The sequence below is a fragment of the Chanodichthys erythropterus genome, chromosome 19 (assembly GCF_024489055.1).
Source record: "Chanodichthys erythropterus isolate Z2021 chromosome 19, ASM2448905v1, whole genome shotgun sequence".
In the NCBI taxonomy this organism is placed as follows: domain Eukaryota; kingdom Metazoa; phylum Chordata; class Actinopteri; order Cypriniformes; family Xenocyprididae; genus Chanodichthys; species Chanodichthys erythropterus.
In genome coordinates, this window is record NC_090239.1 from 2,312,366 (window position 1) to 2,328,710 (window position 16,345).

Here is a 16,345-nt window from a genome sequence, read left to right on the forward strand (position 1 = left end):
ATTGTACAGGTGGCAACCTATCACGGTTCCATGCTTGAGCTCCTGAGAGCGACCCATTCTTTCACAAATGTTTGTAGATGCAGTCTGCATGCCTAGATGCTTGATTGATTTTATACACTTGTGGCCATGGAAGTGATTGGACACCTGAATTCAATGATTTGGAGAGGTGTCCCAATTTTTTTTTGGCAATATAGTGTGTGTGAGACACCACTGCCAGGTTGTCAGGTTCTGACAATGATGTGGCATCCCCTGAGAAAGGGGAGAAAGTGCAGCAGGGCCAGGGATACAGCCCTGAGCTCCAAGCTGTTTATGTGCCAAGAGAGGAACTCTCCCGTCCACACTCCACACACACTGGCCTGCCCTGGAAGACTGCACCCCAGCTGGTCAGAGAGGTGTCCGTTGTGATCATTTGCAGACGGAAAACAGCGCCCATGTTGACCCCTTTTTGAAGAAAAAGTGGGTCCCGCCATATTGAAAGGGCGTGGAAAGAAACGTGCAACACTTTCAACAGGTGAAAGGCCGGTCCTGTCGAGAGAGCTTCATCCACCAAAGAAACGGTCTCATGTGAAGCAATCCTAGGGGCAGCACAATGGAGGCTGCAGCCATGAGGCAGCAATCTTAGGGGCAGCACAGGGGAGGCTGCAGCCATGAGGCCCAGGAGCCTGCGACAGGTTCTTACAGAGACATGATGGCCTAGCCTGAAGTGGGCCAAACATGTAACAAGACTGGAAATCTGGGCAGGAGCATCTGAACGGAATCCAGGTGAACCCCCTAAGAACATAGTCTGCTGAGATGGGGCGAGAACACTCTTTTCGCTGTTCAGTCTGAGGCTGAGAGACCGGATGTGGTGAAGGACGACGTCTCTATGGCGAGTCACTAATTCCGTGGAGTGGGATAAATTGAGCCAATCGTCTAGATAATTGAGTGTACGGAGCCTCAACGGGGCAAGAGCAGCATCCATGCATTTCGTGAATGTCCTGGGTGCCAAGGCCAGGCCAAAGGGAAGAACCTTGTACTGATAAACCTTTCCTCCGAAAGCGAATATGAGGAACTTCCTGTGCAGCCGGACAACCTGAATATGAAAATATGCATCCTTCAGGTCTATAGTGACAAACCAGTCCTCCGCACGAATTTGAAACATAGTCTTCAGCGTCAACATTCTGTTGCGACAGAACTGGAGTGTGTAACCGAACTCTATTGTTTTTAGTATCCAAGGCGATACTCCATTCATGAAAGAAATGTGATAGGGGAAGCAGTGTGTCACAATGTAGAGGACATAATTGTATTAGAGTTTCAAACTGGTCCTTGCAGGGTAGCATGGTCGACCACAAAGGAGAGCGCCCGGCGTCCTGATGCGGAACGAGAGGGCCCACAGCCTGTGTGACCGATATGGGGTCTGCCGGCTCCTGGAGAAAACCGCACGTGTCTCTTAAGCTCAATACGCCTATGGGGTTGCTGGCGGGGCAATGGGCGACCACAGACTCCCCAAACCATAGACGGTGGGGGATGAACCGGGTCCCTTCTCCTATTGGTAGAATCCTTCCTATGCAAGGAGCGCTCTTTGGGTAGAGAAGAGAAGAGGATAGAAGAGTCCCTAACTCTCCTGGGCATAAAGTCACAGACGGGGGAGGTTGAGGGCCCTGGCGTTGTGGCAGGGGCCGAAGAGCTCTCGCAGGAGGAGGGGGAGGGCGAGCTGGGCCCACAGGCTTTGGTGGTTTCGGGGCTTGACGCTTTTTTGTTGATATCTGGGGGCTCGCAGCAAAAGAGTGGGAGAGTTTGGTTCCAGCATACACCAGTTCCTCTCTGAGCTGAGTGCCGCTGACTTGTCCCTTTATGCCCAGTCCCTAACTCTCCTGGGCATAAACTGCCTGAGAGCAGCCAACTGGGAATTTGTCAACCACCATGTTGACTGCCTCCCCGAACAAACCAGACTGACAGATAAGGGCATCCATGAGGAACACCCTCTCCTTATCACGGATTTCCGTAAGATTGAGCCATAGTTGGGGCGAATAGATGAATGATCATGGAGCGCCCTATAGCATGCGCAGTATGTTTAGTCACTCTTAAGGCCAAATCTGTGGCTCTGCGGAGCTCCTTGACCTCTTCCGACGTCAGACCATCGCCCTCGTCCATTTCTTTCAAAACATCCACCTGGTAGGTTTGGAAAATGGCCACTTCCAAGAAGGAGCTGAAGATGGAGAGAGGTGTGTAGCCAGCGTGTCTTCAATCACTGGAATGGCGGTATAGCCCTGCTCCACAGAACCAACGAGGTGGGTGAAGTCAATGGCTGCCGCATTAGTCAAGGGGGCGGAAAATGGCTGCTTCCATAGATCTGGAAATCTCACTATGCAGATCACTGAAAAAGGGCAGCTTTCTCTGTACTGGCCTAGAATTGGGGCTGCTCAAACACAAACTTCTCTGTAGTATGCGAAAGCATGTCGATAAGCTCTGAGTAGGCCACAGAAGGCCGAGCTTCCTGGCCGCCGGGAGAGCATCAGCTGAAGCAGGCCAAAAATCCTCAGTCGGACGCTGCGGTGTAAATAACATTGTTTAGCCCGAAGAAAACCATCTCGCGCATCTCCGGGCTAGGGCACAGATAATTATGCAAGAATTCGACTGACAAAACCCCGCACATGTGCTCAGGAGAGGGAAGGATGAGAAAAGGCGAGGCCCGTCTGCTTGCTCTCCATGTCCTCGAGCTCTACATCCCAGGTTGCGGATTCAAGTGATGCCTTGGCGGCTTCGGGAGTGCGATGGGGGGAAAAACGTATGACCCCTTATCAAAAACCGTGAGTCTAGAGTGGAGAGTTTTGAGAAGGAGATTTTCACCGAATTTACAATCAGAAGTGCCATGAACAGCCTCGCGTGCGTGCGAAAAACCCAAACATTTAACACACTTACTGTGTGGGTAGTCGCTCACAAAGAAGCGAGAACACGGCGGTATACAACGACGAAACTTCATGGCACTTCACCGCAAGGAGAACTGAGTTCCACTATCGCAATTGGCATGAACTAATAATGAACTGCATTTCTACAGCATTTATTAATCTTTCTTAATGTTAATTTCAACATTTACTATTGCTTTATTAAAATTAATATAATTAGTTATTAATATTAGTTATTAAAATTTAATATAATATAAAATTAGTATTTGTTAACATTAGTTAAAGCAGTGGTTCTCAACTCCAGTCCTCGGGACCCACTGCTCTGCACATTTTGTATGTCTCTCTTATCTGACACACTCAATTCAGTTCATGCAGACTCTCCTAATGAGCTGATGATCTAAATCAGGTGTGTTAAATAAGGGATACATACAAAATGTGCAGAGCAGTGGGTCCCGAGGACTGGAGTTGAGAAACACTGAGTTAAAGCACTGTGTAGTTAGATGAACCAACTATGAACAGCTGTATTTTTATTACCTAAGGTTAACAAAGATTAATAAATACAGTAACAAATGTATTGCTCATGGTTAGTTCATGTTATGTGAACCTTAAATGAACCTTATTGTAAAGTGTTACCACAAATTCAACACAAATAAGATGCTTGAACACACATGTAAGATCCAGTTGGATTCATAAAGACTTCACTTGTTTCTGCAAGAATGATTCAGTGGTAGATACATTTTTAACAGTAATTTGTAACAGTTTCTCAGATTTCACAACTCTATATGCGAGCACATGGTAATAACAATTTTGGGTCACTCTGAAGTCTGTTCTTTGTCAGAAAAAGCTTGCTTATTTGCACAGTTTGTAAGTTGTAGCCACTTCAGATCTGACAAAAAGCAAGAGAGATTTTTTTATGCACAATGTATTAAGCTGTGAATGTACAGGCACCTTCTTGCCCCATTTTGGGATCAACTCCACACCACTGATAAGTATATGACTGTTAAAAATCATTGAATTTCAGTCATTGTAATTTTGGGAAATAAAACTAATAGTCCATCAATTCTGCAAAACTGCTTATCCTATAAGGTCACAGGCTGCTGGAGCATTTCAGGCCATAGATAGGGATAAGACTAAATTGTCTTCCATATAAATACAGTATTTTATTAGTATTTTACAAAGATCTCTTTTGTCCATGACAGTTGTTTTCCAAAGCATCAGCAGTGATCCCTGCTACAACTATGAGTCTCTGGATCGTCCCTGGAGAGCCAACAATGAAAGTGGAGATAACATTTGTGATAACTCTTTCTCCTGGAATGGCTGGTACCGGCTTTTCTACTATGGAATGGACATCCAGATGTCAGAGACCTGTATTAGTTCATTCAGCTGTAACACATACTATAGTCTGTGGCTCAGTGATCCTCACCCTCAGATAGAGGATGGAGTGGTGATCAGGGAGGTCTGTGGAGGGACTTATTGGAGAAGCTGCTGTGATTACAAGTCAAACCCCATCAGAGTGAAAGCGTGTCCAGGCAATTACTATGTCTATGAACTTGTCCATTCACAATTAGGGTGTGCCGGATACTGTACAGGTACTGTGCTTTTAAAATTTTTTTTTTTTAAATGTCTTTTTTCAAACCTGTGATTTCTGTCATGACATGAACTTCCTTCTTTTTTAGATGTCAGCACTATTTCACAGGTGGTTTCCACTGTAAGTCCAGATATAATTACTGGATCCAGCATCACCTTGAGTAAGTTATATATAATATATCTGAATGAATATATGTGTTACGTCTTGTCTGTTTGTGACCTAATTTTCCCCATTTAGTTAGTCATGCCCATCACCTGGTTCTGTTAATCACCTTGTTAAGATCCTTTGTTTGCTTCATGTATTTAATCCCTGTGTTCACCCTCATTCCTCGTCCGTTCTCATCCTTGTATGATGTGTGTAACTCTGATGTGTTATCATTAAAGCCTGTATTCATCTAATCTTCTTTGTTCGCCTGGTGTTTGATACCACTTGTGACAATATGAGTATCTTTTTTTTTTTCAATGATTAGTTTAAATGGCAACTTTTATACATGATCTTGTAGCATCACTTTTATACAGTTAAGTCATGTATGAATTGTTAATGAATTTCATGATTATTACAGTGTGATTCACATTTGCACTTGTGAAGATCTTAATTCAAATATAACTTTTGTTTTGATCTCATCATCTCTCTCTAACACAGATGATGACCCGTGCAATAACTACAACATACTCGACAACCACTGGAGAAGAACACTCAATTCCCGGTATACGGGTGAATCTTTAACTGTTCATGATGACACTCGTGTAGAATGGGATGGCTGGTATCGACTCTTCATTAATGGATCAAGTGCTCAGATGCCAGAATGGTGTTTTTATTATATGCAATGTGGAGGTTTTAGTTCTCTGTATCTTGGTGACTCTCATCCTCGGCTAGAAGATGGAGTTGTTTCTCTTGAAGTTTACGGCTCCCGTAATGATCAGTGCAGTCGCTACAGATCTGACCCAATCCAAGTCAGAGCTTGTCCTGGAAATTATTATGTCTACAAATTTACCAGGCCAACTCTTTCAATCCCAGCTCCTGTATATTGTGCAGGTATTCATTCATCTTTATATTTGACATGCTTATCATGAATTGTATTAAAGGCTTTTATGTTATTATAATGCACACTTTCTGCAATTTCACAGTAGTATCTTTCAGCACTCCAAGTGTTGACCCCTGCAACAACTATACCAGTCTGGATGAGCCTTGGAGAGCCACAGACAATTCCTATCATAGTAACTATTACTACTCTAACGCTTGTGATTCTGATGTGGAGTGGAATGGCTGGTACAGGCTGTTCTACAATGGTGAAAATGTTCAGATGCCAGAATCATGTGTAGATCGGTTCAGGTGTGGTACTGATCAACCACTGTGGCTCAACGGATCTCACCCACAGCTGGAAGATGGAGTGGTCACCCGTCAGGTCTGTGTCTCAGCATGGAGTGGCTGCTGTACTTACAAATCCCACCCTATAAGAGTCAAAGCCTGTCCAGGAAATTACTATGTTTATGAGTTTGTCAAGCCAGTAATTTGTGGAGCTTACTGTGTTGGTGAGCATTTACTCATTTGATCTTAAGCCATTAATTTCTCTGGATTTTGTTTGAAAATGATTGCTGTTGATATAAAATTGTTCCTAATACCAGATGCCTCAAGTCAGTCCATCCCATCAGAGTCTACAACAACAGAGACAATCACAGAAGAATCCACAGAAGAATCCATTGTAGAATCCATTACTCCACCAAACACAACCACTGGTAAAGTATTGTCTTGCTTCATTTATAAACTCTCATGGGCATCTTAGACCTTATTTTTTGTTTGACCCATTACACAAGGGTGTAGAAAAATTCATAGCAAAACTAATTTCTCCAGATCACATTAGACAGAAGTAAAACAGCTCAGAGTGATTATTTCCTTGATAGTGGAAATTGCCGTTTTCAATGATTTTTAGTTTTTATTTCTAATAATATCAACTTCATTTTCTCAAAAACCTTTTGTTAAACATTGTTACAGACTTCTCAGTCTTTCCCATAGTGATGGATGAGGAATTTGGCTTACGTGTCTGTCACATCATAATTAGAGCAAGAAATCATGACTTACAACTTCATAGTCATATTACCACATAGCCAAATTCTCTCCATTCTCTCCATCCTAATAGTGCTATATAAATGCATCATTCATTCATTCATTCATTCATTCATTCATTCAACTTAAGTGTTCCAAATCATTCAGGTGAACTTAAAATATGATTGGTTAGATTTTACTCTTAAGATTTCCTATGGGTGACAATAATTAATAATAATAATTATGGCACATATTTTGGAGAAATATTTGAGATATATATATATATATATATATATATATATATATATATATATATATATATATATATATATATATATATATATATATACTTGTTTACCAAGGGTGCCAATATTAATTTTTATTTTTATTAATTTACATAATATATTTAATACAGAGACAATTACTGCACAGACAAGTTAAAATAAATGCATAAAAAAATAAGAGTAGAACAAATCACAAATTCAGTGATTAAAAAAACCAAAATAACAATAAATACATAAATAGTAAAACAATTTTAGCAATTACTCCAGCACACAAATCATTTTAAAAATAAGTCTCGAGCAACAGTTTAAAATCCTCAACCGATGTAACATATCTTATATACAATGGCAGATTATACCATGACCTGGGTGCTGCCACTGAAAATGCACAGTCCCCCTTGAGTTTCAAGCACGTCATAGGTACTGACAACAACAAAGTATTCAATGACTTTAGAGGCTTGTTGGTCTGATGGTAGAAGATCAGGTAAGTAGACTGGTGCTGAGCCTATCAGAGACATACACATCAACGATAAATCCTTAAACTGAATTCTATACTCAATAGGAAGCCAATGCAAACTAACCAAAACAGGAGTAATTTCTAGTCCCTGTTATAAGTTTGACCGTGGCATTTTGGACCAGCCAGAGGAGAGATAAACAAGAGTGAGCGATGCCTAAGTACAATGTATTGCAGTGGTCCAGTCTTGTTAAAAGAAATAACCACACTTACACCAGTCTGCAACCAGAGGTCATCATCATCATCCCACTACTAACAGCAGCCAGAATCCTTTCACATGACATAAACATGAGCCTCACAAATCACTGTGAAATTTAAATGTCAAATTATTATTATTATTATTTTTTTTGATCATTCTCTCAGCAGCACCAGAAATATTCTACCCATTTGGCTCTTCAGAAGACACAAGAATTGCTGCTGATGATGATGGAAGCTCCTCTAAAATTAAGCTGTTAAGGCCATTTCTGTTCTTTGGCCGCAAATACCAGCAGATTTATGTAAGAATTTGATTCCATCTTGATTCTAAGTCTAAATGTGAGTGGTGAATGCTTCATAAGCTCATCTGTGATGAAAAATATTGTCAAAATAACAGCCACAGGTTTCATGTTTCAGGTGAATAATAATGGACATCTCACATTCAACCAGCCTTCATCACAGTTTGTTCCCTACACTTTTCCCGCTAATGAAAGCCAAGATATAATTGCTGGTCTCTGGACCGACCTTGACAACCGTGGAAGAGGTGTCATTTCATATCATCAGTACACTAATGGAAGTGTTCTCACACGCGCCACTCAGGATATAAACAATCATTTCCCAAATCTGACCTTCAACGCTTCTTGGGTCTTTGTTGCAACTTGGGATAAAGTCCCTTACTTTTCCATGTATAGAGCAGTAAGTTTGATTATACTTCTGAATTCAATTCCATTCAAAATCAAAATACTTTGTTGGCATGAATACATTAATACACAAAGAAAGTGACAGAGAAAATAATGAATTAAAACAATAATAATAACAAAGAGGTCACAGAGTAATAAGAGCAATACATTTTATATAATATGATGAACAATGATTATCTTTTTTTCCAATCTTTGCAGAAAACATCGTTTCAGGTGGTTTTGATTTCAGGCAGTAATTTTTCATTTATTCTGATGAATTATGGTGACGTTTCTGTAACAGGACTTGAGGTGGAGGTAAAAGTTTTCTATATCAGAACAACATGTTAATATTCAATACTATGTATTATGTACTGTTAACATATATAATTAGCATATTTTACATATTTTATCCAGGCTGGTTATGACACTGTAAACTCCATACACTACTTTGTGATTCCTGGATCAGTCAATGGGAGCTCCATTCCAAACCTCAAGAACTCCAGTAATGTCAATGTCGCAGGCCGTTGGGCCTTCAGGGTGGATGGTGGATACAACATCTCTGAAGGTAAAAATTTACATCGCTCAAGGGGAAATGATTATTAAATGTGAAAAACATCCATGAATGTAACAATTAGTCCAACTGAAGGAGAGTTGATAAACCCATGTGCAGTTTATTGTAATCCAAAAGTGAGCAAACAAACAAAATAAAATACACTTGACTTGAACATGGCACATTGACTAAGGGAGCACATAAGGAGCAAGGGAAGCATGACACAAACAAGCAACATGACACAAACTACAAAATAAAAGACATGAAACCATAAACATGAACATGAAAATAAGAACATGAACAAAACCCATAACTAGACATGACAATTAAATTCACTAGAAAAAAAAAAAAACTATGGCTTTGGTAGTGTACCAGTTTGTACACACAACACTTAGTTATGTTAAAAGTGGAAGTTTTCTTTGTTTGTGAGGTAATATGTGGCGCTGAGAATTGGTTGATTATGACTTTTGGTAACTAATCAATGCTGTAGATGATTATGTGTGTCTGGGAGAACAGAAGAGGAAATTAAGTGAAAGTAGTAAGTTAATTGATTGAATGGTTTATTAAGTTTACATTTACATCTATGCATTTAGCTGATGCTTTTTTTCCAAAGTGTCTTCAAATAGTGGGACATAAGTAGTTTGTCACAGAGCCAGCAATATTCATAGTGTACAATGCCAGGTTTATTAGAAAGCTTGTTTAGGAAGCAAGCAAGATCAGAGGTTAATTGCAGGAAAGAAAAATGGGAATCCTTGTGGTGTTATTTTTTTTTTAATCTATCTATTCTTCCCTTCTAGTTGATGGAAACCCCTGTTCTGAGCTCAGCTGCTCTGAGGATGAAAGGTGTGGGATGAAAAATGGTGTTTATGGCTGTTTATGTAAAAAGGACAATCACAGACCACAACCACATTCTGACTCTTTTGGTTGGTATAATTCCACAACATAATGTGAAATTTTTTTTTTTTTTTTCAATCATTGATTATATTTATTTATTCTCTCTCAGATTTCTCAGAAACCTGTGAAAGCAGCTCTGGCTCCATGTCTGTGTCTCGCTGTCAGCTCTTTGAGGCTGGTTTTCGAGCTGATGTCTTACACCTCAATGATCCCAGCTGCAAAGGAACGGTCCGAAATGGCAGAGTGGAATTCCATTTTGATAATGATGAACACATGTGTGGTACAAATCTTGTGGTAGGTTTAACTGTGTATGATTTATTCAAATATACCATCCAATTATTTGTATTGTCCGAATGAACCAACAGAGTTTGATTTGACAACTTGGGGAATCGCTATGAGACTTTGAGAAGTCTGTATGGAGGTCTGTAAAGGTACTGAAGAATCTGTAACAACCAAGGGAGGGGCCCAAACAGACCTCCCTAAAGACTCTGAGAGATTCAGCAGGGAAGGATACACTAATCCATGCCACAAAAGAGTTTGGAAGTTTTGCCCGCATTCTCCACCATTAATGTCACCCAACATTATGTCTCTTGGCTGAGGCAAATTTTGTCTTAGTTTCTGATTTTGCTTTAATAAAAATAAATTTAAAATACCTTGAATTAAATTTAGGCTAAATTACAAAATATTATTTGTTGTCTACAGGCTAACAGCACCCACTTCATCTATAATAACTTTATTCTGGGGACACCGAGGTCAGAAGGTCTCATCAGTAGAGAGAAAATCCTGAAGCTTTCTTTCAGCTGTGTTTATCCTCAAACACAAACACTTTCCATGAATGTGGAAATCAACCCACTGGAGAGGTGGGAATATTTTAAGCAGGAAAAACTAATGCACAGTATAAAAATGAATAAATATATGTGAATATACTCCAAGAATATATATGGATTGTATAGATTGAGTTGAGGCAAATTAGAACTATATAAGTAAAATAGAAGTTTTTTTTTTTTTTAATGGATCTTGGACATTTCAACAGCATTGTGCACAAGATCCTCCCCATTGGTGAAGGCAGATATCGTGTCCGGATGATTGCATATCAGGATGATGAGTTTACCCGGCCCTTCACTGGTGCAGTGGATGCAGAGCTCGACCAGGAGATGCATGTGGAAGTTCGTGTTGAGGGGGTCGACAGGCGCCAGTTTGCCCTGGTGATGGACACGTGTTGGGCTACACCTGTGAATGATCCTGATTACAGCCTCCGCTGGGATCTCATCGTTTCAGAGTAAAGCATTGTTTGTTTTTCTATTCTTTAAAGCTTTACTCAATGTAACATTTTTTTTACTTAATAACAATCATATAATTTTAGGATTGCCATACTTTGTCTTTCAGTATTTCAGAATTAAAGCACATGATTCCGTTTTTAAATAGGGATGCACCGAAATGACAGTTCTAGTCTGAAACCAAAATATAATGAAACACTTGGCCAAAGGCCCAATACAGAATGCGATTTTCCCATATATTTTGCCAGTTTTTTCACCATTGCATAAATTAAAGTCACAATGTGCTTTTCAAAGAAAAAAAATGAATTACAAACATTCCAAAAAAATTTTAACATTCCAGCATACATTATACTGTGCCAACAAAGCACAATATAACTTAAAATAAATAAGTGAGAGAAATAAAAATATTTTTATTTGGCCATCTTTAAGCCCCCCTTCTTAAATAGCCTATATTAGGCCGATAACTGACTGCTAAAAGAATGTAACATAGTAGGGCTGGGAATCTTTAGACACCTCGCGATCCGATCTAATTCTGAGAGTCACGAACCGATTCCAAAATGATTCTTGATCTACTTAATTTTCTAATGAATTAATTAGTTTACAGACCTTTATTTATTTATTTATTTACATATGTAATTATAAATACTCTTTAAAATTATTATACATTTTCAAAAATTAAATAAAAAATGTAAATTTGCTTCTTTCTTGGACACTTTAAAATGCTTCCACACTGCTGACATGTTTGCTGCATTTATAAAGCTTGCGCGCCTCACTCTACACTGTTTGCGAACTGATTGTGTCATAAAAAATGTTATTCAGTAAAATTTATTCGGCCAAACACCTATTTTCGAACATTCGGTGCATCTATATTTTTGAACATGGAATGCAAATGTGTGACGATTTACAGGAGATAACTTTGTATTGACTGTTTCAAATGAAAGAATTTGTCATTTATTGATATTCTCAGGTGTCCCAATCCAAATGACGACACTGTGGAGCTGCAGCAGAACGGCGTCTCGACATCCAGCCGTTTCTCCTTTGGGATGTTCATCTTCGCTGCAAACTCCACTAAGCTTTACCTGCACTGTGCTGTTCACCTTTGCCTTCTGTCAAGCAATCGCTGCTCATTGGTGAGATTACAAAACCTCTCAAAATGGTACTGAATTATATTTTTGTATAATTGATTGTGATGGAGGTTCTTACCACACTGATGTGTGTTAAGAACTGACTGATTAAAGATCAATTTAAATATATAAAAATGATAGTTAAAGGTATAATATGTACTTTTCACCATCTAGTGTTTGAAGCATAAAAAAGTTACTTGTGTTGGTTATGATTAAGGCCCCAATATACTCGTGAAGAAGTTCTTTTTCGGGTTAAAAGAAGTTTGAAATACCTTTGCAGCGATATACTGTTAACGAACATCCCGGTGCCACCCACACTGCTGAGAAAGGTGTTTAGATGAATATATAAATATTTAAATGCACTGATGAACCAAAGTATTATGACAAATCACAGGTAATATTGTCAATCATCTCCTAACAAGGCCACATATTAAGGTCTGGGTAGATTAGATGCTAAACAAATCAATTCTCATAATCAGTGTGTTGAATGCAGGAAAAATGGGCACAACATTTTAATGATAGTTATGGGAGAAATCTGCCTCAACATAGCTCATGCGAGCTAAGAAGGTCGCACTTCGCCCACCCATCACACCGTAGATCACACCCACAGAGCCGTTTTTGGAACCGAAACTTGCCAATCTTGCACGGTTCCGGTTCTTTTCAATAAACACTACCGGTTCCGGATGAGAACCGGTTCTCTGTTCCCAGCCCTAGCAATAACACTTGGCAATAAAGCTCTTTCTGATTCTGGGTAGAGTGAAGAATGACGAACTTCAGTGATGTCAGTCTGACTCTGTTGTTTTCGGAGAGTTTTCTTTCCCAGGTGGAAAGTTACAACATGGCCTGTTGTAACTTTGAGGTCCCGCCGGCGCGGTGAAGTCCCGCTGTGTCGCAATTGGAACAAATGTTTCTACTCTTTTCCACAGAAACAACTCAAAGTGTTGGGAGAACGTGGCTTTTAAACTCTGCAGAGGTCACGCCTCTCCAGTTTAGCTTGACCAATGAAAAGGGTATAATTTCAACAGGGAAAAGTTCCTTTGTTTGAAAGTTGACTCATTTGAATGGCTTTGTGGTTATGTGTCCCTTTATACTCTTATATTAATATAACAGGCATGCACTTTATGAGGGGGTGTGATGTTTGGAGTACATCACACCCTCATAACATGCATGCCTGTTATATTAATGGAGGAAACTGAGGATTATTTTGACATGAAACATGATAAGGTTACATTATTTAAAGGTGCCCAAGAATGCTTTTTCACAAGATGTAATATAAGTCTAAGGTGTCTCCTGAATGTGTCTGTGAAGTTTCAGCTCAAAATACCCCATAGATTTTTTGTATACATTTTTTTAACTGCCTATTTTGGGGCATCATTAACTATGCACTGATTTTGGCAGGGCCGCCCCTTTAAATCGCGTGCTCCCTGCCACACGAGCTCTCAACTATATTACAGTGCATTTACAAAGTTCACACAGCTAATATAACCCTCAAATGGATCTTTACAAGATGTTCGTCATGCATGCTGTATGCATGCTTCGAATTATGTGAGTAAAGTATTTATTTTGATGTTTACGTTTGATTCTGTATGAGTTTGAGGCTATGCTCTGTGGCTAACGGCTAATTCTACACTGTTGGAGAGATTTATAAAGAATGAAGTTGTGTTTATGAATTATACAGACTGCACGTTTAAAAATGAAAATAGCGACGGCTCTCTTGTCTCTGTGAATACAGTAAGAAACAATGGTAACTTTAACCACATTTAACAGTACATTAGCAACAAGCTAATGAAACATTTAGAAAGACAATTTACAAATATCACTAAAAATATCATGATATCATGGATCATGTCAGTTATTGTTGCTCCATCTGCCATTTTTCGCTGCTGTTCTTGCTGGCTTACCTTGTCTGTGCACAGATCCAGACGTTAATACTGACTTTCCTTGTCTAATGCCTTGAACATGGGCTGGCATATGCAAATATTGGGGTCATACATATTAGTGATCCCAACTGTTACGTAACAGTCGTTGTTATGTTGAGATCCGCGTGTTTTCCGGAAGTCTTTTAAACAAATGAAATTTACATAAGAAGGAGGAAGCAATGGGGTTTGAAACTCAATGTATGTCTTTTCCATGTACTGAACTCTTGTTATTTAACTATGCCAATATAAATTCAATTTTTGATTCTAGGGCACCTTTAATAATTCTATTATAAAGCATGTATAAAACAGCATATAGTACAGAATACAAAATATACCAAACAGTAATACTATACACAATGTGCTGGGGATATGCATGTTCATTCATAGAAAGTTTTGTCTGTGAATTAATGGAGAGAAGTCCTTTTTATGGCCATTATGTGTCTGTCTTTCCTAGTGAATGAAGTGAGAGGGGAATCTCTCTTTAAATTCCTTTGGTTTCTTAAAACGGTCTTATTTTGCTGATGTGCATGGTAACCAATGCCTGGTTCTGCATTTGTGGTTTGTTGCTCTTTGCCTTTAAACTCTACCTCATGGTTTGCTTGTTGGGTGAGGGGTATTGTGGATTATATGTTAATCTGATCTGTCTCAATAACATCAATCAAGTTCTGCTGGGTAACCCTGGGTCTGGCCATTCATGTGGACCTAAACATTGTTGCAGGCCAGGTGTTTCCTGGTAGAAGAAGTCTCTTATCAGTTTGATAATGCACCCTGCCACATTGCACACATCTCAAACCACTTGCTGGACCAACAAGTTCGATCCATGATGGCTCCACCCCGCAAACTACAGGACTTGAGGGATCTGCTGCTATCGTCTTGGTGCCAGAGACCACAGGACTCTTTCAGGGCTCTTGTAGAGTCCATGCCTTGGTGGCTTGGTGCTGTTTTGGCAGCATGCGGATGACCAACAGCATGGTAGTATGATGGTGTTTACCTGCCGGAGCGAACATTTCCAGAAAGTTTGCCATGGCAAGCTGTTTCGAGCTCCTGAAACTAACTCAAAAATCAACGTTTTTTTGGCCTGATTTTGTTGGAAATGACAGCACGCTAATTTTTTGTTCGATTTCGCTTGGTGTATGGGGGCCTGTAGTGGTGAGGTAGGGTTAGGCATTTGCTATAGTTATATATAATTGCAGTGCTCACTAATTATTAAAAATGTAGCTAATATAGAACAAAGAAAAGTTACATAGTGTAGCTTTAAATTAATTAAATGCTTCATTGTCAGTATATTGGGCTGCTAAAATACTTGTTTTGGCTTTCCACTGCAGGACATTCTTGTGCACTCCTTTCACAAAGAACCTGATGCACTGTGAACTGTGATTAAAATATCAATGATATTTAACAGGGATTTACACAGCTATATTTTTCACTTTCTCTATCAGGACTGTGACTCTGGACACCAGCGGAGAGAGGGCAGGTCTCTGGACTTCCATGACAGTGCTTCCATATCCATGGGTCCTTTGATGTTGTCTGAAGGGAACTCGGGTGAATATTTTATTTATTTTAATCATTTTGTAAATAAAGGTTTCTATGTAAATACATTATATGTCACTGCATTTCATTACATTCCCTGTTCACAGATAAGTGGGTCCCAGACCAAGTGAAGGTATCTGAGGCTTCTTGTCTGTGTGGTTCTCTGATGGTGTTTCTTGTTCCTCTGATGAGTGTCCTGACACACTTTTAGTTTAGTGCCTCAAAAAGGGCAGAATTTATATGCATATTGTCTGATACCATTTTAATGAATGTGGCACTGATGACACGCTGGTTTTGAGTTTCTAATTGTTTCTTTGTCATTGATGCTATAGTATGTAAACTGTGTTCATTTACTTACAAGCACAAAAAATGATTTAATTTTTAATGAATTATTCAATTAATTAATCATTCACAATTTCTATGTACTGTGTATGCTATAATAACAAATTCATGTTTATTCAAATTATGCAAAACATTAAAAGGATGATTCCTGTTCTCCGATTCCTTTCAGTTCAGTAACTTTTCTAAAAAAATTAAATGCTTATGTTGCTGTTCAAGGAATTATTTCTATAACAGACTTTCAGAAATAGAAATATGATATGGTCCATGAACAAGATGAAGACATCAATTCCATTCTGTTGGTATTTTTAACCATCTTTTTAATAGTTGAAAATATCAGACTACTTTGTGTAATTGGATCATATTTTAGTGACGCAAACTAGAGATTTGTTTTAGAAAGGAAAAATACATTTTAATTCATTTGCAATTAAAACAATATATCACAATTTGCAAAAAGTGAAGCACATTTTCAGAAATATAGCAGCTAGATGTTTCATTTGATATTTTATAAGTGCAGCACCATCTT

At 39.1% G+C, this 16,345-nt stretch overlaps 1 protein-coding gene across 1 annotated transcript in view; it reads left to right on the top strand.

The window, feature by feature from the left end:
• The window catches only part of LOC137007505 (uncharacterized), a 28,211-nt gene extending 12,448 nt beyond the window's left edge, over window positions 1-15,763 (top strand). The window contains exons 10-23 of the mRNA XM_067369036.1: window positions 4,085-4,474; window positions 5,062-5,508; window positions 5,601-6,005; window positions 7,678-7,808; window positions 7,924-8,202; window positions 8,406-8,501; window positions 8,601-8,751; window positions 9,534-9,659; window positions 9,740-9,924; window positions 10,333-10,490; window positions 10,664-10,909; window positions 11,875-12,037; window positions 15,390-15,492; window positions 15,588-15,763. Coding sequence (XP_067225137.1) covers window positions 4,085-4,474; window positions 5,062-5,508; window positions 5,601-6,005; window positions 7,678-7,808; window positions 7,924-8,202; window positions 8,406-8,501; window positions 8,601-8,751; window positions 9,534-9,659; window positions 9,740-9,924; window positions 10,333-10,490; window positions 10,664-10,909; window positions 11,875-12,037; window positions 15,390-15,492; window positions 15,588-15,691 — 2,984 coding nt within the window. The 3' untranslated portion in view covers window positions 15,692-15,763. The remainder of the gene's footprint in view (window positions 1-4,084; window positions 4,475-5,061; window positions 5,509-5,600; window positions 6,006-7,677; window positions 7,809-7,923; window positions 8,203-8,405; window positions 8,502-8,600; window positions 8,752-9,533; window positions 9,660-9,739; window positions 9,925-10,332; window positions 10,491-10,663; window positions 10,910-11,874; window positions 12,038-15,389; window positions 15,493-15,587) is intronic.
• The last annotated feature ends 582 nt before the right edge of the window (window positions 15,764-16,345 follow it).